The sequence below is a fragment of the Elephantulus edwardii genome, unplaced genomic scaffold (assembly GCF_000299155.1).
Source record: "Elephantulus edwardii isolate Elephantulus edwardi_28Jun2011 unplaced genomic scaffold, EleEdw1.0 scaffold00010, whole genome shotgun sequence".
Taxonomy (NCBI): Eukaryota; Metazoa; Chordata; class Mammalia; order Macroscelidea; family Macroscelididae; genus Elephantulus; species Elephantulus edwardii.
Window position 1 is genome coordinate 23,419,970 of NW_006399760.1, and position 22,456 is coordinate 23,442,425.

The following is a 22,456-nucleotide window of genomic DNA, read 5'->3' on the forward strand; positions in this document are numbered from 1 at the left end:
GAAGTCCAGGCTGGGTTTAGAAGGGGTCGTGGTACTAGGGATATTGTTGCTGATGTTAGATGAACTCTCTATTAGTAGAAAATATTTTTCTTTTTCCTTCTATGACAGGTTTCCTCCTTATACAGGTTTTACAGTTGTTAGAGGTTTTATTGTATTTGCACCCAACTCTAACTTCTTATCAAAAACATTTAAGGGAGTATTCGAAGCACTGGACTAAAGCCAAGATTTCTTCTTTCCCACATCTTTGTGGACTTCTACTACATCATGGAGGAAAATTAAAGTGACACGGCAGTTACTCCTTTGAAAGGTAAAGCAAGGAAACACTGAGAAGCATTATTCTAATGGTTAAGCCTCACAACAATCACAAAGCGTTTAATACAGCTTGTGTCAACACTCTCCTAGCACGCTGCCAACAAGGAAAGGTAGTGATAATTAAGGAAGAAATACCATTTGTCTATGATCACTACGAGTTCAGTGATGCTTACTTCTCAGAAAGCTTTTGCCTTTCATTTTTATTTTCCCCTTGGAAATGAGGCTCAAGTGTTTGTAGCTGAAATTACTGTGGCTTGGAAGTGCACTGTAGGTACTGGCAAGCGAAGGAGCAGTAGACAAAGGCTCCTTTCTGGCTCCCAGAGCTGAAAGACTGAAAATGTTTCCCTTTTCCAAAGATCCAGTCTTTTCAAAGATGTGCACATGCTTTTTACTCTTTCAGAAGAGTCTGCAAAGGCCATACATCCAGACTCAAGTTCTGACTTCTCACTCAATATGTACAAAACACCACAGTAATTGATCATATCAAAAAGCAAATGGCAGATGGTGGCATCTGAATCCTGACTGAAGAAGCTGCTTATCAGAAAGTAGAACAGAATTTTGGATAAGGGAAAACCTTCAAAATGATCTACTCAAATATCTTTGTTTCTTAGGAAACAGAATGGAGCATGAGAGCAAATGAGTGACTTGACCAGAACCACTGCTAGTAAGTGACAAAGACCAACACTCTCAGCTCTTGGAATTCTTCGACTACATGATTGTATCTTCTTCCCTAAACAAATCAATCATCAACTATAATCCAAAGGTCTTGGGAGATTAATCTTCCTTTTACTAGTCAATCATGCGATCATATTTCAAATCATCTTGGGAGGGAAAAAAAATATACGTTCTCTGAAATAAACCAAAGGAATTACCAAAAATAGCAGAAACTCAAGAACGCCGGAGCGTGTTTATTTTTCAGAAGTATGCTCATTATCTGTAAGGTAGAAATCCATGCATCTTAAAGAGATCTACACAAATTAACTAAGTTAAGTTTAAAAATTACCCTACATAGTAGATTTTATTAGAGTTAACATTTTAGAGATGAAGAAACTGAGGCACAGAAAGCTAAAGAAATACACCCAGGGCCACACCAGAGAGCGAGCAGCTCACACTGCACCTGTGACAATCTGGAGTTAAGTCTCACTCTGAATCACAACACTTTCACATTACATTCCTGTTCCATAATATAAAGTAAGAAAGTAAAGGTGACATTTTCTTGGCTGACAGACATGCTCAGGAGATAAGGTTTTTAAAACAAAGGACTCAGAAACACTTTTCATTCCAATGTTCTCACTCACCAAACTTTTCAACAAATCCACTATCAGACGGATGACACCGAAGGTCAGAATCTTTGGGTTGGCAGCACAATTCCTCACCCCTAAGCCCCTTGACCTCCCTTATGGTCCTCAGTTAGAAGACTTTTCAGTATTTGTTGGGACAAATGCAAAATAAGTAAATAGATTAATAAGGGACATATAATATTCTGCTATAGACTTATACTCTGGTGGCCTTGTGGGTAAAGCAATGCACTGCCAACCCAAATGCACGCAGACCTAATGCACCAGCTACATGACAGGATATGGGTAAGCTTCTACTGAGTGATTTATAGTTTCTGAAAACCTGCTGGAGGGTCAGCTGTAAGTTGGTCCCGCAATGAGTTGAGCTGTTGCTGAGAAGTAATTAAACCTATGGCACCATGTAAGAGGTAAGAAAAACTTACTATTAAAACTATATATTTATGTTGTAAAAGGAAATATAAATCATAGGAGGCATCAGAGCTAAGTGGCATAACATCACTCACAAAAAAGAGATTACACTACATTATACTTTGATTAAGTAGCAACTGAGATTTGAAAAGTTTGCAAATAGCCATCTACAGCACAAGTATTAGTCTCTCAGTTACAGAGCAAAGGAGAATTCCGAAAATCAAAGAATCATGGAAGCAGTTAGTCTAAATATTATTCAAAATGGGTGATCCTGGAAGACGTTGTTGTTGCTATGTGCCATCTAGTCGCTTGCGACTCATAGCGACCCTATGTACAACAGCCCTAAACTCTGCTCTGTCCTGTGCCGATCGCACTGTCTCTGACACTCCCATCCCCATTACCCCAGTCACTGAATCTATCCACCTCATAGAGGGCCTTCCCCTCCTGCGCTATCCCTCCACCCTCCCAAGCATGATGTCCTTCTCCAAGGGCCGGTCTCTCCTCACAACATGTCCAAAGTATGTCAGACGAAGCCACCTGGTTTAACCCTCTCCAGGACGAATCTGTTTGTTTTCCTAGCAGTCCATGGTATTCTCAATACTCTTCTCCAGCACAAAGATTCTCACCACTGGACCAATTGGCAGCATCAGGATGGATGGTGAAGAGATTGAGAGTGTTCACAGCTTTAGTTTGCTTGGCTCCCCAGTCAACACTCTTGGCACCAGTAGCCAGGAAATTAAAAGGCGTATTGCCATGGGAAAGTCTGCTGTTAGGGACCTCTCCAAAATACTAAAGAGCAATGGTGTCTCTCTGAAGACTAAGGTGCATCTGATACAGGCCATGGTCTTTGCTATCACTTGTTATGCTTCAGAGAATTGGACAATGACCAAGGAGGATAGAAGGAGAATTGATGCCTTTGAGCTGAGTAAAATATCTCAGTGACAAAAAGACAAATACTCCACAGTGCCACTGTTTTAGAATGGGACTGACATCAGGGTTAGGGTAAGACTGAGAAAAACTGGATAAATTATGTATACTGCATTGAAACAGATGAGGGAGAGAACAGTTTAAAAGTAATATATGGTAGGGTATTATGGTTATCACAAGAGTCCGGAATTAAGGTTGCGTAGTGGAGTGCATCCCGGGCAGGGATACTGCACACCAATGAAGGAGTTTACCTTTTGCTTTTCAAAGAGAGGAGTGAACTTATGGGGGGGGGGGAGGACTTGGAGAAAAAAGTGCAACAATGAGTGAATGGAAATCCAAAATCTCCGTAAATGTTCATTAAAAATAATACATTAAAAATTTTTTTTAAAAAGAATACAGGACTACACAAACCTCAGCCTCCATTACTCGGAGACCAGAAGAATTTCCAATTGCTCTGGAAGAGATCATAATAGAGGGCCCACAAAGGAGTGGGAGAAAAATGCAGAAGAAAACTCAAAACCAAAAAAGGCCAGGCTTGCTGGGCTGATTAGGGCTGGTGGAACCTCTGAGACTACAGCCTTTGCTGTTGCTGCTGTTAGGTGCCATCGAGTGTGAACTGACTCAGAGCTGACCCTCCAGCAAGTTCTCAGAGGCTGTAAATCACACAAAGGGGGACTGTCCATCTTTCTCCCTTGTCATGGCTGGCAGATTCGAACCACTTGCCTTTGGGTTGGCAGCACAACACCTTAGCCCTCAACTACTAGAGTTCCATTTTGGCCCATGGTTCCTCTCAAAAATAGGGCTATAAGCGGAGCAGTAACACCAGGGAGGCATGCACGCCTTCAAATACTCAAAAAATACATGCTAAAAAGCACTTGCCTTGGGACACTGCTCAAAGGGCAGCAAAGGATAGGAAAACGAGAAGGGTGAATGGAAACCATAAATACAGGGAAGAAGTGAAAAGAGTCCTGCTACTGTGAGGACTGCAATCAATGTCACAATACAAAAGTATGTATGATAGCACAAGGAAGTCCAGTTTGCTTTGTAAAAGTTCACTCAATTCACAACAATTTTTTTAAAGTATATGCAGGACAGATGGCTGGCAAACTGACTGAAAGGGCTCTATATTTGTTCCCATTCCAAAGAAAGGTGACACAATAGAATGTGGAAATTATTGAAAAATATCTTTAATAACACGTGCAAATAAAATATTGTGGAAACCAGCTAGAATAGCATACAGACAAAGAACTGCCATAAGTTCAAACAGGGTTCAGAAGAGGCCATGGCACCACGGATATCACTGCTGATGTCAGATGGATCGCGGCTGAAAGCAATATCAGAAGAATGTCGATCTGTGTGTTACTGATTTCACAAAGGCATTTGACTGTGTGGATCATAACAAACTGTGGTTGACATTGAGAAGAATGGGAATCTCAGAAAAGTTAATTGTGCTCATGTGAAATCTACACATAGACCAAGAAGCTATTGTTCAAATGGAACAAGGGAACACTGCATGGTTTTAAATGAGGAAGGAAGTGCATCAGGGTTGTATACTTCCCCCATACCTATTCAATCTGTATGCTGAGAAAATAATTCACAAAGCTGTACTCTGTAAAAAGGGATACATCATCAGGATTGGAGGAAGACTTATCAAAACTTAAATTTTGTCCTCCAGGGTTATCCATTTTGCATAATATTTCATGAGTTCCTTGTTTTTCAATGTTGTATAGTATTCCATCGTATGAATATACCAGAGCTTCTCTAGCCATTCGTTTGTTGGTGGGCACTTGGGTTGTTTCCAGCTTTTTGCTATTGTGGACAAAGTCTCAATAAACATTATGTTGAGTGAAATATCTCAGTCAAAAAAGGACAAATATTGCAAAGGGCCACTACTGAAAAATGGGACTGACATCAGGGTTGACGGAAGACAGAAAAGGAGGAGAGGAATGATGTATTGCATTGAAACAGATGAGGGAGAGAACTGTTTAAAAGGGACATATGAATGGGTATTCTTGTCATCACAGAAGGGCAGAGTGAAAGCTACATAGTGGAGAAGATTTGGGGGGAGGGATTGTGTAAAAATGAAAGAGGGGTTTTTTTCTTTTCAAGGAGAAGAGTGAATTGGGAGGGAGGGGTAGGTAGGGTGAAAAGTGCAACAAGAAATGACTGGAAACCCTAAGTCTCTGTAAACTTCCATTAAAATTGCTTGATTAAAAACAATTAAAAAAGAAAAAAGGAACACAGGGAGGAGGAAAAAAAACCCCTTATATTTTGTAAATGATACAACCTAACTTTGCAATTGCTTGCTATGACTAGAGATGATAGAAGGACAATTGATGCCTTTGAGCTGTGGTGCTAGAGAAGAGTACTAGATATACCATGGACTACTGTTGTTTTTGTTGTTGAGTGCTGTCACATGGTAGACAACTCATAGTGACCCTATGAATGAACGACCTGAACACTGTTCATAGAGTTCCTGGAGGCAAGCCATTTCGGAAACGAATGCCACTCCTGCTTCCAAGTGGGAGTTTTAATCGGGAAGCTCCACCAAACACTGTCCACCATGGATAATCAGCCTAACTTATAGAGAATCTATACGTAAATGGTTGCACTATCAACTAGAAGGCATGTGGTTCAGATCTGCCTGCTGATTCATGAAAGAAAGAAGGGCCATCTCCTGTGCAAGTTACTGCCTTTGAGAACCTTCTGGAGAATCAGCGATGATGGATCCGTTCCAACTCAGTGATATACACCAGCAACATATGTATAGGGAGCTCTTGTCATTTAGCAGTAAGGACTCACACTGTCAACTCCAAGACATGTGGATCTGTTCAAAGGAGAAAGATACACAATCTCCTCCCAGGTGATTTACAGCCTCTGAAAACTTGCTGAGGGTTAGTTATGAGTCATTTCCAACTTGATGGTATACAAGAGCTACCTAGAGCATTTGCTTGGTATACTTCTTAACTTAGTTTCATAGATATCTGAAGTCATTATTTGATGATGATAAAGGCCAAGTGGGAGAAGGAAGGAAAGAGGACAGAAAATGTAAACTTGTCTAGTTATATCATCTTCGTCCCCTTGGGTAGCTTAGTTTGCTCAGGTTAAAAAACAGTAAAGGGAGTTGATAAACAGAGTAACTAGAACCAGAAATAAGAAATAAGGTCCAAGGTGAATGGTGATTGAAAAGGAAGAGCTAAGACAACGGGGATTCACTTACTTACTCCAAAAGCACAGCTTCTATCATTACCACTACCCTTCCTACAGAATGTCTCACACCACAGAAGGAAGTGACCATCCCTGGGTCTACAAAGAGTCTCAAAACCATATTCTAAAATCCTGGACCAACTCAAAACCTAACAAGAAGGGAAACACGGGCAAAAAAAGTTCATACAGAAGCACTCAAAGGAAATCTATGATTGAGCCTAATACTTCTGCACAAAACCAGAAAATTAACAGAGTAAGTTTTCTGTGTTGTTTTAATTCATAACAGCCCCAAACGCTGGAAAATCCTTACTATAAGAACAGAGACTAATATATTCCAAGATACAGCAAATAAATGCATGAGTTCTGAGCCGACTGGAGGAATGTCTCTTCAACTCTATGACAACTACATCTACAAATCATTTCAATATGTTTTAGAAAACCATCATGGCTAAGAACTGACTGATTAAAGAGAAGCCTGTGTTCATCCTTGACTCAATGGACCCTGTACAAAGACCAAGGCAGTGCAGCTGACTAGGACAAGTTGATTTTCCCAGTCCCATTTCTCATCCAAACCATGAAAAGCCCTTGGCCTGCTCTTTTAGCCAGTGAAGTCAATATCTAGCTTTTGAATTTTTTTTTCTTAACAGAGCCATCCTTACTGTCTATAACAGGTCAAGAAAATTTTCTGATCCCAGAAGGGGATCATCTATCAAAACCATAAAGTCTATTTGCTTTTACAGCTTTCCTCTGACTATCTTGCTTCCAAAAGAAATCCAATTCCGTATAACCCTCCAGTGCATTTTTCTGAATGTCCCTAAACACACGAATCCTTCCATCTAAAGATTTTCCTCCTCCCTAGCCAGCACATATCTTCATATTTAAGATAACGTTACTATATTTTTGAAAGTAGTCACCCTTTATTCTCTTGCAGATCTGCTGTCTTTCAACCCTCTTGGGAACCTTTCTTCACATCAAAAGCAGTTAATTTTCCTTCTCCAGAGGCTTTATGGTATAAATGTTTCACTTAGTATTAGCTACCAATTAGCAAGGCACGGAGCGTATCTATATATGAATGCGTGTATGGATATGAGTATGTGCAGTGTGCATGCACGCACAGTGACACAGACACTTGGGTAAACACACAGCTAGAGAAAACAAACAGTTTAAATAACATACAGTTATCCTTGTCATAATTTATAAGTACATGGGGATTTAAAGATGTACTTTTATATATACACGTTACAATATATTACATAGACATTATTGTTTGTAAATTTTACCCTCACTTGAATTTTCAGACCTATGTGATTTCTAGCAATATTATTATCATTCTTTTCCTGAACGGCAACACTCAAAGGACTCAAAGAACACTCAAAGAAGCCATTTATTATTCATAAGTAACCTGAGTTAAATTTTATCATCTTTTTCTTCAGAAAAGATCTGGTCTCTTTCTCTCTCTCTGAATACTTTTAGAATTTAAGCATTTGAAAATCCAAACAACAGGGTCAGTGAAATCAGTTATTAATTCTCTGTACAGCCAACTCTGGCTTTGCTTTATAAATATATGTATCTATGTATACTAGATATATACATCTATATATACATTAGATCTCTAATCTTTCTAATCTATAAATAACTGCAAGAAAATGTGTTTCATTTTAGTTACTAAAATCAAATAAGGTCTATGTATGTCTTTAAATTGTGAAAAGCATCTTCTGCATAGACCAGTTCTAGCCCTACTGTTCCCACTATTTTTTCCTCAAACAAAAATAGCATTTTAACAGAACAGAAAGTAACACGACAATAGCAAGTTTAAAAGACATTATTTACACGTACATACATGGACAGTTTCACAGGATGTACAGTACAAGTTAAGGGTGATTTCCTGTGGGTGGTAAACTTTAGGAAACTTTCTTTGCTCATCTGCTCTTTCCACATATCCTATAAGAATATCCCTCTTTATTGTTTGTGTAATAAACATGATAAACTATCTAGTCCTGAAATTACTCCACAAATGTGAAAAAAATGCACAGTGTACATTTATGAAGTATTCGTACACCAAGGAGATCTAGTTAAAACTACTGTGGTCACATAAAAATGCATAGTGCACATGGGAGCTCAACTGGTGAAAAACTTTTTGGCCACCTGGACCTATCTATATACAAAGACACAATGGTGGCAGCAAAGCTAGCCTAGAACAATCCTCATTGAGAAGACAGAGAATCCACACCTCTGTGTGTAGTAAATAAGGACTGATCTGGGAATACAACTCCGTTAACTTGTTCAAGGTAACATAGGAAAGGCGGAGGCAGCAAAGTGGCCTGTGTGAAATCGCTGTTCCTGTGGGGTGCCCTGTGGAGTGCTGGATGACTTTTCACATTTCCCTGCAGTTTTTAACAATCCTGGTTCTTACCTACTCTCCTAAAGACCAGAGAACTAAACAGACTTGTCAAAAAAGTTTCTACGGGACTCAAAAATCGCCAGTGACCAGAACAAGGGGTGTACTAAGATGTTTCTCTATACTCTCTCTTTATATATATATATGTCATATGAAATTGAGAGGTTACAAACTAAAATCTAGGACACTAGGATAATATATACCTTTGGAAAAGAAATCTCGCATCAGTTCCAAAATTGCTTTTGGACTGAGGTGATGTAAGGTGCTAACAGCGTATAAACACTCGGTCCCTAGCTGAGATGATCTTCTTACAGGCTTACCATGTAAACACATTGAACATAATCACTTAGCACATGTTAAACCCCACACAGCCCACAAAGATACTGTCAGCAGCACAGAGTGGCAGGACAGACGTAGATGGCTCCCCAACCCCCCCCCAAGGAAGTGTCGTACACAGCTTTGAGTGCCTGTGTGTGCCTGGGCTGCAGCTGGCCATCTGAGGAAAGCCTCTCTCCATGCCTAGCCACCAGACCTGTGCCGAGAGCCTTGCTTCAATCTGGGCAAACCCCCACACTTACAGCCATAAATGCATTGGCACTGAGAATGACTGCTGAGGATGGGAGACTCCAGGTGTGGCTTTATTTTTCACTTCACCAGGTCAGCTATTTAGGCCTAGTCTTCTCCATTGGCTTGAAGCTCTGTTCACACCATCTTGGGTAACACATCACATTATTCTTCCTTATAAAAACAAATAAACTCAAGTGAGCATTCAAAGTCAGATCATCCCTCAGACCATCTCTTGTCTTCCCCAATGATTTATGACACAGTTTCAATCCCTCCCATCTCATCTGACAGCCTCCCAGCCTCTCAACTGAGGCCCGGCCAGGTCCCTTTCTTCATTCCTCAGGTCTCCCACCTTCCTCACCTCCGCAGATGTGCACACAGCCTGGAGGAGCCCAGGCTGCTGGCCACTGACTCACCCCGAGCACAGCACTGCAGTCCCTAGCACTACCCACCACTCTACTACCATGCCAGAGTTCAGCCACCACACTCCTCATGTCCCACCCTTTGGGAGAATTCATCTGTCCTGCAAGCCTGCACCAAAAGGGGGGGGAAATGCTTTCAGACTTATAATGGCTCCCCTCTGAACCCGTGCATCCAACATTTACTCAGTTCTGGAGAACAAGGAGCTGGGTACATTAGTTCCTAGCCGACTCTGCTATTAGCAGCTGGTTTCTAAAGGCATTTCCGAAATAACTCCAATCCACTTTTATGTCCAATGTCCAAGTTGGGGGGTGGAAAAAGAAAACTTACAATTCAATAAGGCATCACATGTTTCATAACTGAGTGTGGAGAGAAGAGATAAAAGAAAAATCAGGCCTTCTCAAAGGACCCAGTCGGGGAAGCTGGGTCACTGAACTCCTGGACTTGCATGGTCCAGTCTCCCACCCCACCTGCAAGTGTGTGCCTCCTCTACTTCAGTCGCCAATGTCTCCGACCTCATTGCCTGGAAATGAATTGACAGTCTGATAATTTACGAGCACGCTGGGCACCACGCAGGGAGACTTTGCGGAAACAGAGTTAGAGTTAGCGCTGACTAACACACAGACAGGAAGGAAAAATGGAATGCCTTATCAGAAGGGAGGCTTTCTCTCTTTCCTGGGGAGGCAGCACATCATTTGAGACAAACGTCTGCATTGACGTATACCATAGTTTGTTGGTTATAATCTGTTTATTTGGTGAGGTTAGCCAGGGACCCTTATATAACACATGCCTGTTTTGAATGTAACAACATGTATGGCACAAGCTCTCATATAAAATTCAGACTCCCCACAGCACATCCCGTTATCCGCCCCCAATCATCCTATCCTGCAGGGCTGCTGTGTATCTGATGGGTAATTGGGAAGTACCCACAGCAACCCTGAAGAGGAATGAGCTTGACCCTTTATCCAGAACTAACATCTGAATGATCTGATTTTTAGAGATTTCAGAAAAACATTTTCCAACTGAGCCTGACCTAGTGGGGAAAGGTGTCCAGTTTGCTAAGCCAAGACACACGTGAGCTGCTTCGGGTTCCAGGGTAGAGTAGAGGAGCTGCCTCTGCGCTGGGGCACTGGAGTGTTCATTCCACAACCCTTGCATCTGATTTCCTTAACAAAGAAGCTGCACTGGTAGGTAGTTCGGCCCCAAAGCACATAATACAGTGACAGCTCAGGAACTTCCATTCATGCTACCTCAACAAACAATGAGTATTATGTAATGAATGAGCCTTTTCTGTGAAGCCCGATACCAGGAAGCACAGGCACTCTGCATAGTTTAAATCCGTCTACAGGGAGCAAGTTACCCCTTGCGAGATCAAACGTGCACCAGGAGCCGGATAAATCTGAACACTGAGATGCCTCTGCTGTCCCTCTGATTGCTTTTCTGCTGGACAAGAAATTATGTAATAAAGAATCCTTTCAGGTAAACTAGAAACTACACACGGAACATGTACACAACGGCCAGCAAGCCCCCAAAGGATGCTGCCTTTCAGCTCCATGTTCCCTGCGTTGCCTAAGAAATAAGGAAGGGGGGGGCAGTGGGAGGAGGGAGAGGAGGAGAGAGGGGCTCAGCTATCTATGAAAATACTTACAGCCTCTGAGTCTTCAATTCCATGCAGGTACAAATTGTCATACATGGAGGTCTGATAATCCAGAGCACCTCTTTCAAGGCAAAAACAAAACTGCTTTTTGGGAAAGACAGAAAAGGCCTGTCTGGAGGAACTGTGCCTGCCTGATCAATTCCTGTGGATTTACCAGGCGCGATGCAATTCATTCACATCACACTGGGTGAGGTTATCCCCAGAGGCAGTCCAGACCTGGCATTTTATCTGCCTCCCCAGTACAGAGCATAAAAAGCAAAACCCTTCCTCAACCACAGACTGGTGACTGAGCTAGGAAAGCGGCCTCTGATTGGCTCAGCTCCCCTGCTTCAGTCAGCTGAAGAGCGTTCCCTGGGAGTGGAGGGCGACTCGGAGCATCCTACCCAGCAAAGATCTGCTTCCTGTTTCGCCTATACTGTTAGCACTGCAACAAACACTTCTCAATACCCCACCAGCTGCCTGGAGTGTTTGGGAAGGCAGACTTTCCAATACTCTAAACACAACTGCTCATCCTCTTAATGAAATTCCTAACTGAGGAGGTGGAGGAGCAACGGGGTGATTTTTTTTTCTTCAGTGAATATCGTGTGAAGACCGGAGAGCACACACTAATCTCCACCCAACATCTGGACTTAACAGGTGCAATCTAAGTCAAAAGGGTAGTAAGTCACTTAAAATGGCAAAAAAGAAATGAGCAAAAGTAAAGGTAAAAACAGAAAGACTTCTCATGGAGTTTTCTACAGTAAAAGTTCTGATCATCCTCAGGGAAGTCATTTGGCCCCATTATGAGAAAATGCCTCTGTGGCTTAATGAAATCTAAACATGAAGCCAAACGCTTGTCAACTTTTAGATGCAAAAAATTTGAATGTCTCTTTCTGACTCACTAATTGCTGTCAAGTTGGAAGCGACATTTCGGGGAGTGCTGGAGGCTGTAAACCACACAGGAGGGTTTACTGCCCATCTTTCTCCTGCAAAGCCACTAGTGGATTTGAACCACCAGAGGGGTTCCCCCTTTCAGTTAGCCATGCAACTCCATACAGGCTGTGCCACCAGAGTGCTCTTTAGTTAGGTTGTTTTTCACATACTTCTTTCCTCACAACCTTCGGTCAGTCTGCAGCACTGTGGTGGCATGAGTGGTGGTGTCATGATGCTGAGCGCTGTGCCATCAGAATCACAAATACCAGCATGGTCACCCACGGTGGACAAGTCCAAGTAAAGCTTCCAGTCTAACACAGAAAAGTCTGGCTCTCTACTCCTAGAGATTAGTCAATGCAAGCCTTAAAAACCACAGCAGCGTATTATCCAGAGCTGGAAGATGAACTTCCAAGGGTTATAAGTACCGGGCAGCATTTCATCCTGTCACACTTAGGGTCACCGTGAGTCAGAATTAACATCAACAAGGACTAAACTTGAACTCTTCATCCCCTCTCCCCTGAGTAAATCTGTATATTGTAGAGGCAGCACTCATCTTCTCCCCAAAACCTAAAGTGAAAAGTCCTGTTCCCTCACCGCTCATCCATCACAGCACATCTCAGGCTGACATAAGACGTGGACCACCTGACATGAGGACTAGCCTGATGTTTACAAATTTGGCTTAACTATTAAGGTGCTGCTGCTTTGAGACGAGAGAACTCTATAACTCAATCTAAAAGGAGCCAGTCAAATCAGGACCAGCGAAGTTGGTGAAGGGCAAAGAACACTTGAGAAGTGGCATGACTCACTGGGGTACGGGTGACCTGGAAACTGAGAGAGCCTCGAGCCTGGACTCAGCTTCACTACTCATTGGTCAGATGATGCTAGACTAGTCACAATCTCTGTGTGCTTTCGTTCCTTCACCTGCCAAGCTGAGGTAAGAAATAACTCAGAGAAAGAACTCTGTGATTCTAAAACACAACATAAACACTTATCACTGACAACCACCCTTTGTCAGCTGGAAGGCTCTGGCTGCAGTACCTGGAATCCCAGTGAAGCAGTAACTGGCTGGCCCCGGGAAGCAGGGCCTATCCTCCTACCAGGATTGCAGCAAAGTGTCACTCTCAAAAGAATAAACCTGAGTCACAAAAAGCAAGTCAACAGCTACGACGGCTGAGCAGAGCAGAGGTTTTGCACATCAGAGCTGACGTGTGAAACTCTTTCAATCATAGCTGCCAATCTTGGGAGTGGCCATGATATGCAGGCTCTATCACATATAAAAGATATCGAGGGAACTCAGCTGTCCTTGGGAATCTCAAAACCACAGGGTTGGAGCAGATGTCATGGTGGAGGCTATGACTTCACAGAGGGAGAACAGCAGGCAGGTAGGGGCATCACAGGCAGGATTTCAGAGAAGGAAGTGCACAGCCAGCTCCACCTGTTGACAACTGAACGCCTGGAGCAAGGCACTTTCAGGCTGAACCTCAGCTTCCCCACTGTAAGCAAGAGAACAAGGTCAAGGCCAAGTACCAGATGCTGTGACTTGAATTAACTCTGTAACTAAAGCCATAAAAGGTTTTCAATACAGCCTCCAGAAAGGAAAGGCCAGAGATGCTTCCCCCTCGCCCCCCTCCTTCAACTTCCGTTTCTAAGAGAGTATGAGATGTGATACTTTGTCCCTAGGAACATCTCCAGCCGTGCCGGATCAACATAAGCTTCAAGAAATTGCACGACAGAGCCTGGGGACCCTGAGAGTTTCAAGTTCCAGCTCCAAATTTCAGTAGTCCTGTATTTGGCTTAGTGTGCTGCGTGTTGTCAACCCACAGGACATCAGTTCAAATCCACCAGCTGCTCTGCAAGAGAAAAGTAGTCCGTCTCCCCCGGTAAGTATTTATAGCCTCTGGAACCTGACGGAAGGTCAATATGGGTAGGATGCAATGGATGGCAATGGGTTGTGGTTTGGTAACTTTTTCTCAGGAAAAAAGAAACTGGTTCTGCCTAGTATTCCCTCTAAGTGTCCCGAGAGGATGAAAAATCACTATCACTCCCTTGATAACCTTCTACCTGAGGCTACAAGAAGAACTGATCCTAGCTGTTGTGGCTCATCTTAGGTTGGTGTTGTTTCCAAGTAACACACTCCTGTCTCATTACTGGGTCTCCAGTGAAGGCTGTCCCAAGAAGGGTGCCTCTGGTTCCAAGGTTGCTCTGCAAATAAGTTCCAGGCATATTTCCTTTTAAATCATCTCTCATTACATTCAACAGCTCAAAGTCAAAAGGCACCATGAATAGTTACTGCCTGTATGATTCCATGTTCACAAATTATACATGATTTTTGATGAGACAGTTGTTCCTGCAACTCAACTAATCTGAAAAATTCCTTCTTGTATCTTAAAGAAACTTTACTTTTGCAAGTTTCTGATAGTTCCAAGTATAGGGACAAGGCATGCCTTTTTGAAAGCCAGTGATGGACTTTCTGGTACAACTGACCCATGTCATTGAAGGAAGAATACAAAGCACAAAGATTTGTCTTTTCTAATTGATTGGGAAAGGAGGAAATGGCCAGGGGGGAGCTGACTTGTTCTGAGCAGCCAGCCAGCATCAAGACAAGTGGTGTGGATGTAGAAGGAAAGACAAATCTTCCTGCCCAATTTTCCACCCTGATTTCTCTGGCATTTCACTTCTGTAAGCCAGAGCAGTTAGAAATTTTATAGCACTGGTCAGAAGGAGAAAATGGAACAGTGTCTGGACATCAGCAAAAACTAGTCTCTCCTTGGCTCAATGGATGGAACAGAAGCTCAAGCTGTTTGCTGGCCAAATCAGCCTTGGGGATTGTTTTGTTCTTTATTTTTGTTAACATTTTACTGAATTGCCACAGTGTGATGAAATTTTTTTCTTCTGTTCTGCAAATAGGAATAGATTCCCCAGCCTCTGGAGGCATTAGCATCATAACTCCTATTTCTTCTCTCGTGTACTAGAGACAATCAAAAGGGCAGGGACATGGGAACAAAACAAAACACAGAAGAAAAGAGAGCTCCTTCAGTCTTCTTATATGGTCCACTGGGTTTTAATTTAGACTGCACTACATTAGGGGAGCTCTGGTGGTCAAGTGGTAAGAAGCTGCACTGCAATTCCAAAGGCATGTGGTTCAAATCCACCAGGTGTTCCGGGGGAGAAGAATAGAAAATCTCCCCCCATGCGACTTTCTGCTTCTAAAATCCTGCTGCACCATCAGCTGTGGTTCTGACTCAATAGCACACAATAACAATATTGTTGTTGTTGCTTATTGCCATCTAGTCAAGTGCAATTCATAGCGACTCTATGAACAAAAGACCTAATGCCTTTCCATAACTGTCAGCATTTCACCAAGTTCATAGTGTTTCCAGAAGCATGTGGTTTAGGAAGTGGATGGCACTCCTGCTTCCAAACCTGTTTTACAACTGGGAGCTTCACCAAACACTGTCCAATTAGGAAGCCATTCTGGTTACCATTCTGATACTCCAATAGCACAAGGTTCAGCATCACAGCAACCCAGGTTACTTCATACTACACGTTGACAAAGAGTGATGTACAAAGCAGAAGAGTGTTCCACCAGATATAACAGCATTAGTTTCACTAGCAGTGGTTAAGTGTCATCAAGTAAGTAACTGAAAGTAAGTTTTGCACAAAAGACCTAAACTCTGTTCTTTGACTAACATCATTTCTGTACAGAACTCTGTTCAATTAACATAATTTCTGTACATTTACAGAATTTAGAGAGTTTGTAGAGTTTAGAGAGTTTGTAGAGTTTCCAGAGGCATCTAGTTTAAGAAAACAAAATTTCCTCATCACTGGACCAACAACATCATGAATGTTGTTGTTACTGTGTACCACTGAGTCGGAACCAAGTGACCCTCTCCTGGGTTTTCTGAGGCTGTAACTCACACATGAAGAGACTGCCCATCTTTCCCCCGTGGAGTAGTTGGAGAATTCAAACCGTATACTTTAGGTTGGCAGTGCAGCTGTCAACACATTCCTTTTACTTGGATCCACTATCAACACCCATGGTAACAAAAGTCAAGAAAACAAAAGGCTCATTGTGAAAATCTGCTGCCAAAGATGTCAACAAAGTGCTAAAGAGCAAGGACCTCAGTTTTAAAAATTAAGGTGCTCTTAACCTAAGCCATGGTATTTTCCATTGCTTCCTATATATCTGAGAGTTGGCAATGAATAAGGATGACAGAAGAAGAAACAAGGCCTTTGATTGGTGAAGCGGAAGAACAGTACTGAATGTCCCATGGGCCGCCAAAAAAACTAACAACTATGTCTTGGAGAAAGTGCAACCCGGGTACGAAAGGATGGTGTAACTTCATCTCATGTACTTTGGGCACGCTCTTAGGAGAGGCCAGTCCTTGGAAAAGGACATCATGCATGGAAAAGTGGGGAGTTAGAGAAAGAGAGGAAGACCCTCAGTAAGATCAAGTGACACGGGGACTAAACAATGGAGGATGGGGCCAGATAGAGACAGGGTCACCAGGAGTCATAATCTACTTGACAGCCTCTAACAACAACTTAGCTCAGTGCGGACAGTGGTGGTTCCATGGTAGAATTTTTGCTCCTACATGGAGATCCAAGTTCAAGTCCCAGAATCTCAGGCACAGTCACTAGCCTTCTGCCAGTAGAGACAGGTGTGTTGCTGTGATTGTGATACAGGTTTAAGAGGAGTATCCATCTTAAGATGGAGGTAAGCTGTGCGTGGGATCACCACATCAGGGGCAACTAAAACTCCCTGTCAGTCAGGCTTGTCCATTTGCAACATGGAAATAAACAACTTGGAAACACCATTTCAATTTAATGAGTAAATGAACATGTAAAAGTGTCTGATACATAAAAAGCAGAATAAAAGAACTGGCTTGTGGGGGGCAGGGAAGGTAAACAGAATCAGGGCTTCCTGTAAACACTCAGCTCCAAAAGCCCCATGCATATGCATTCCATGGAAGCAGTACTTCCTAGAGCCCTGAAGCAGGGACACCACATCACAGAGCAGTTAAAGACAAGGACTCTGCAGGCAGAATGCCCACATCCCCTACCTGTGCCTCTTCCTAGTTGGGGAACTTGCTGGGCAAGTTACTTTGACCTTTTGTCCCTCTGCTTCCTCATTTACAAAATGGAGAGTATAACCAAGCTATTACACAGATAAGGAGCTCTGGTGGCATAAGTTAAATGCTCAGCTGTTAGCCAACCTTTCTAGAGGCTTTGTGTGGCTTAGTGGTAAAGAGCTGTACTGCCAACCAAAAGGTTCTCAGTTCAAATCTGCCAACAGCTCCGCAGGAGAAAGATGAGCAGTCTCCTCCTGTGTGATTTATTACTTCTGAAAACCACTGGAGGATCAGCTATGAACTGGTTCCAACTTGATGGTATACAACCACAAGTCAGAGGCTCTGTGGTGAGTTCTAGTGGCCGAGTTGGTTAGGAGCTGTACTGTCAACCCAAAGGCAGGCAGTTTGAATCCACCAAGTGCTCCATGGGAAAAAGATGGGAAATCTCTTCGTGTGTGATTTACAGCCTCAGAAAACTCACTGGAGGGTCAGCTATGAAGTAGTTGCAACCCAATGGCACCTAACAACCACAGAGGCTCAGTGGGAAGAAGATCTGGTGATGTGCATCTGTAAAGACTACAGCCAAGATAACCATATGGGTAGACCCAACTCCACTCACCACTGTTGAGTCTGAACTACCTCATGGCGGGCCCTCCAGCGGGTGTTCAGAGGCTGTGAATCACTGAGAAGAGGATCCCTCCTTTTCCCTTGGAGCTGCCAGTGGATTCTAATGGCCTGCCTTTGTGTGGCAATACAACTCCTTATGGTGTATGCCCCTAGAGCGCCCTCTATAGGTAGAGAGAAAGAGAACATAACCCAAAGTGAAGTGTGTGGCTAATGTTTTTGAAGACTTATCACTCTGAGTAAGCCTGATCTCGTATGCTAAACACGGCTGGCCAGGTTAGGACTTGAATAGAAGATCACTTGGGAAGGTCAGACTCTAGGCTTTTAATAAAGAAGAGCCTTGGGGGTGTGGTATGTAACAGGTTACACTGCTAACCAATGCCACTGAGGTGTTCACTGCAGATATTGTGGCTGAATATATACTTGGTTTAGAATACTGCCATTAAAATAAGTTAAAAAAATGTTTAAAGAAAGAAAATCTTACAATTCTAGTTGGACATACACGGTGTCGTCATGAGTTTACTGGAAAGGCCTGATCATTTTGGCTTGACATAAACACTCTAGAGGGAGTTCTGGTGGCCTGTTGTTAAGAAGCTGCATGGCAATCCCAAAGGCATGCAGTGTGAATCTACCAGAAGCTCCACAGAAGGATGGGCAATCTCCTCCTGTGCCGCTTACAGCCCCTGAAAATCCCCTGGAGGGTCAGCTACAGGTCAGTTCCCACTTGACAATAAACAATAACAGCAACAAAAACAAAAATTATACAGAAGTATTTGATCTCCACCACGATGTCAGTCTATAGACTAAGGTGTGCACAAATCCAGGCCATGGTCTTCACAATTACTTGCTATGCATCAGAGAGCTAGACTAAAGATGACAGAAGAATCTATGCTTTTGAGTTGTGGTGCTCGAGAAAAGCCTTGAACATACCACAGACCACCACAAAAACAAAGAAGTCTGTTTTGGAGAGGTTGAAACCAAGTTTCTCCTTGGAGGTTAGGATACTACCATCTCACATACCTTGGGCACATGGCCAGGAGGGACCGATCGTTGGAGGACATCATACTTGGGAGGGTGGAGGGACAGTGCAGGAGAGGAAGACCCTGGATGAGATGGATTGATACAGAAACTGAGACAATGAGGGTAGGTATGTCAGAGTCAGTGAAACTGGCCTCAGTATAAGGCAGGCTTCAGAGCTGTTGTACACACGGTCACTATGAGTCACAGGTGACTTGATGACCTCTTCCTCTGCTCAGTCCTGCTTCCTCCTTCTTCCTTTTACAGATTTTGCTGTTAGGTGTCGTCGAGTTGATTCATAGAAACCTTATGAACAATAGACTCGAGCTCTGTCCTATCCTGGGTCATCCTCATCATCTGACACACTTGAGCCCACTGCGGCAGAGACTTTGTCAGGATGCTGATCCCTAACTCAGCTTCCACTCTCCTCCCCTCCCTTCAAAACCACCCTATGGGGCAGCTCTAATCTGTCACTGTGAATTGTGAGGAGTTGAAAATCAACTCAACAACAACTTAATGGTAATGACAACACTGCAGATTAAAGACCTGCTTTTAAAAAGTGGTCAGACAACAAAAGAAAATGTAACAAAGAAAATGTTATAGGATCTGCTTTACCAAGTAGCAACTGGAGTCTTACAAACTTACAAGTGGCCAATTAAGTCTTGACTACTGGTTTCTCACATTCTGAACCAAAGAAGAGTGAAGAAAATCATTCAAGCTTGGAAACAAAGCATGGAAGTAACAGATCACATACACCTCAGCCCACAGGACTCAGCTAGAAGATCCTGATGATGTGCACCTAACACAACCTCTTCTCTGGAAGGAAACATCAGCAAGTCCCAGAGAGCAAGGGGAAGACTTTCTGAACAAAACTCAAAATCATACAAAAGATCAGGCTGGCTGGTCACAGAAGCCAGTGGAGCCCCTGAGACTCCTGCCCTTTGTCATCTTTCAGCCTGGACCCATGGCTCAGTTTTTGGCTAAACTGACAGATCTATGCAGTGAACAAAACTTGAGAGGTTTACACTCCTTACATCAGCCACACCACTTAAGATCAAAAGAGCAACATTTGTCAGAGCACAAAATACAGACAGCAAGAAGAGTTAAAAGACAGGTACCCGGTGGAAATGATAAACACAGGGAGGAAGTAAAATGAGGGGTTTGCAATCAACCACATAAAGCAAAACATGTATGGACTGTTGAATGGAAAACTGGGGGCTCTGTGAACGTGAATTCTATTCATTATGCTGTTGTTACGTATTGCTGGATTTTGAAAGGCAGTAAATCACAAGGGAGGTGAGTGCCCATCTTTCTCCCACAGCTGGTAGATTTGAACCCTGTGCTTTTAGGTCAACAGTGCAACTCTTCCCCACAAAGTGACCAGAGCTCACCAATTAAAAAGTGCTCAAGCCAGCACCAGGCACAAGCTCAGGGCTCCAAAAGCATTAGCTGCTATTGTTTTAACATCCTGGCCTGAAGCCCTGAAATCCTTTGCCTCTGGGGTGAGGCTCGAATACTGGCCCCAGAAGCCTGCCAGATTTTCTCGACACCTGCCTAGGGCCCTGGTCTTCGCCACTGTGTCCCAGCATCCTGTTTCCTGCTACCCTACTGGCTCCATGCCACCCTAACAGGCAGCTTTATCAAGTCAGGCAGATTATTCCTTACAATGAAGCTGGCATGCACACTCAGCATCTCCTCTACCTGATGACACTGACACCCTGCAACCACCCACTGAGCCCTTGCTCTTTCCTGAGTGCTTTAGTGTCCTCAGCATCCAGCACTGGACTTCTCAACTCTCTGAGCTCCAGCACCCCACCAGCCACGCTTGGACTGTCCCACCCTGTCAGCGACCACTGCCAAGAACACCATCCTCATGCAAATTCTGTTAACGGGTCATAGTCCTGGTTATCACCACAGATGAGAAGTGTAAAGAAACAAAGGAATAAAGAAACAGAGACACTCACAGAGCAAATGTATAGACTACCCCTCCTTTCTGCCACTCTTGATGGCTCCTAGGAAAACAATACTTCATAATTCATAAAAGAGTGAGTGGAGGCAAGAGAAAAACCCCCAGGGCTTATTCAACTTGCCAGAAAATGACAGATCCCTCCTGTGATTGACATTTTACTCAGAAATGCCTCACTTTCTGAAATTCCTATTTTTTTTTTAAAAAAAAAGCCAACCTCTTAAGAAAAAAGCCCCCCAAAATCCAAAAAGCCACAATTTTCATTGACACAATTCACCTTTATTTTATACTATTCTCTAAAATGTACCCAGGAGACCGGCCCAACTAGTCTCCTCCTTATTCTTCACCTATGCCTACACATTGCTTACCGTATAACCCTTAGTTAATATTCTTATCGGTGTTAATTTGACAACTCGGGCTTTCAATAACTGACTGCATCATGTACTCGCCACTATCCTCAAGGCTGAAACTTGAATAACACCAAGATATGACTGCAGTCCTTGGGGAGCCGACTGAGGGATGGTGTGGCAATGATTCTGGAGATCCTTAAAAGGGAAATTTAGCCATGAAGATAGATGGTTGTACTCAATGCTTAAATGCAATCACTTGTTAAGAAGCTTTAATGAGAGCTGGACAGCCATTCCAGCCCTTTATCTACAAAGCTTCAGCAGGGGTGAGATTCGGGAGGAAGGAAGGGAAGGATCTATTTTTGCTGCTAGAGTCTGGAAGGAACAAATCAGCCACCAACTTACTATAAAGTACACAGGCTTGGGCAAACTCCAATCTAAGAGACTCCTGAAGGACACGATTCCTGTGGGTCTATGATTTCAAATTAGCAATAAAGAGCAAACAGTTTAAATTTTATTATAATTCATGAAATTCATTACTAGTTTTCCTAAACACCCACTGCTATTGAGTCGATCCCAGATAGTGACCGCATCAAGCAGTACAGGGCTTCCATGGATACGAATGTTTACGGAAGTAGACTGTCACATCAGTCACTCCAGAGAGGCTGTCGGATTCAAACTGCCAACCTTTCAGTTACAGCCAAATGCTTAACTACTGTATTCCAGTCACTGTCTTTCTCAACTCAAAACTCACTGCTGTCAAGTGGGAACTAACTCATAGTTGACCCTCCAGCGGGTTTTCAGAGGCTCTAAATGTTGTGAGAGGAGACTCCTCATCTTCCTCCACAGGGCAACCAGTGAATTCAAATCGCCACTTCTGGTTTGGCACCAGTTTCCTATCCACTAAGCCACCAGGGCCACCAAGGAGATGTTTGCAATCAATGCTCTTAAACGTTACGACGTTTCAAGGGAGAGTGGAAGGGAATTTCATCCCTTTATCTACAAAGTTTGTCCATCTATCTTACTGTTTTTCTTGTTGTTACGTGCTATCCCTTTTAGGGGTGTGACATTCATGAAGGTCCCCTCACCCCCAGCCAGGAGAATTTTTCTCTTTGATTTGAGATTTACTTACAGATCCATTAATGCATTCAACGTTGTTGTTATGTGCAGTCGAGTTGCTTGCGACTCATAGCGACCCTATGTACAACAGCTCTAAACTCTACTCTGTCCCATGTCAATCTCATTGCCTCCGACACTCATCCCGATTGCCCCAGTCACCGAATCAATCCATCTCCCAGAGGGCCTTCCCCTCCTGCGCCTGCCCTCC

The 22,456-nt window shown here is 43.2% G+C and overlaps 1 protein-coding gene across 4 annotated transcripts in view; it reads right to left on the bottom strand.

The window, feature by feature from the left end:
* Positions 1 to 22,456, bottom strand: part of CACNB4 (calcium channel, voltage-dependent, beta 4 subunit) — a 360,400-nt gene that overhangs the window by 173,949 nt on the left and 163,995 nt on the right. Inside the window, exon 1 of one of the 4 annotated variants that reach the window (XM_006880772.1) lies at positions 11,183 to 11,453. The exons of the other annotated variants lie outside the window; for them this stretch is intronic. Coding sequence (XP_006880834.1) covers positions 11,183 to 11,227 — 45 coding nt within the window. The 5' untranslated portion in view covers positions 11,228 to 11,453. Of the gene's footprint in view, positions 1 to 11,182; positions 11,454 to 22,456 lie in introns of those variants that run through there. 4 annotated transcript variants of the gene reach the window in all.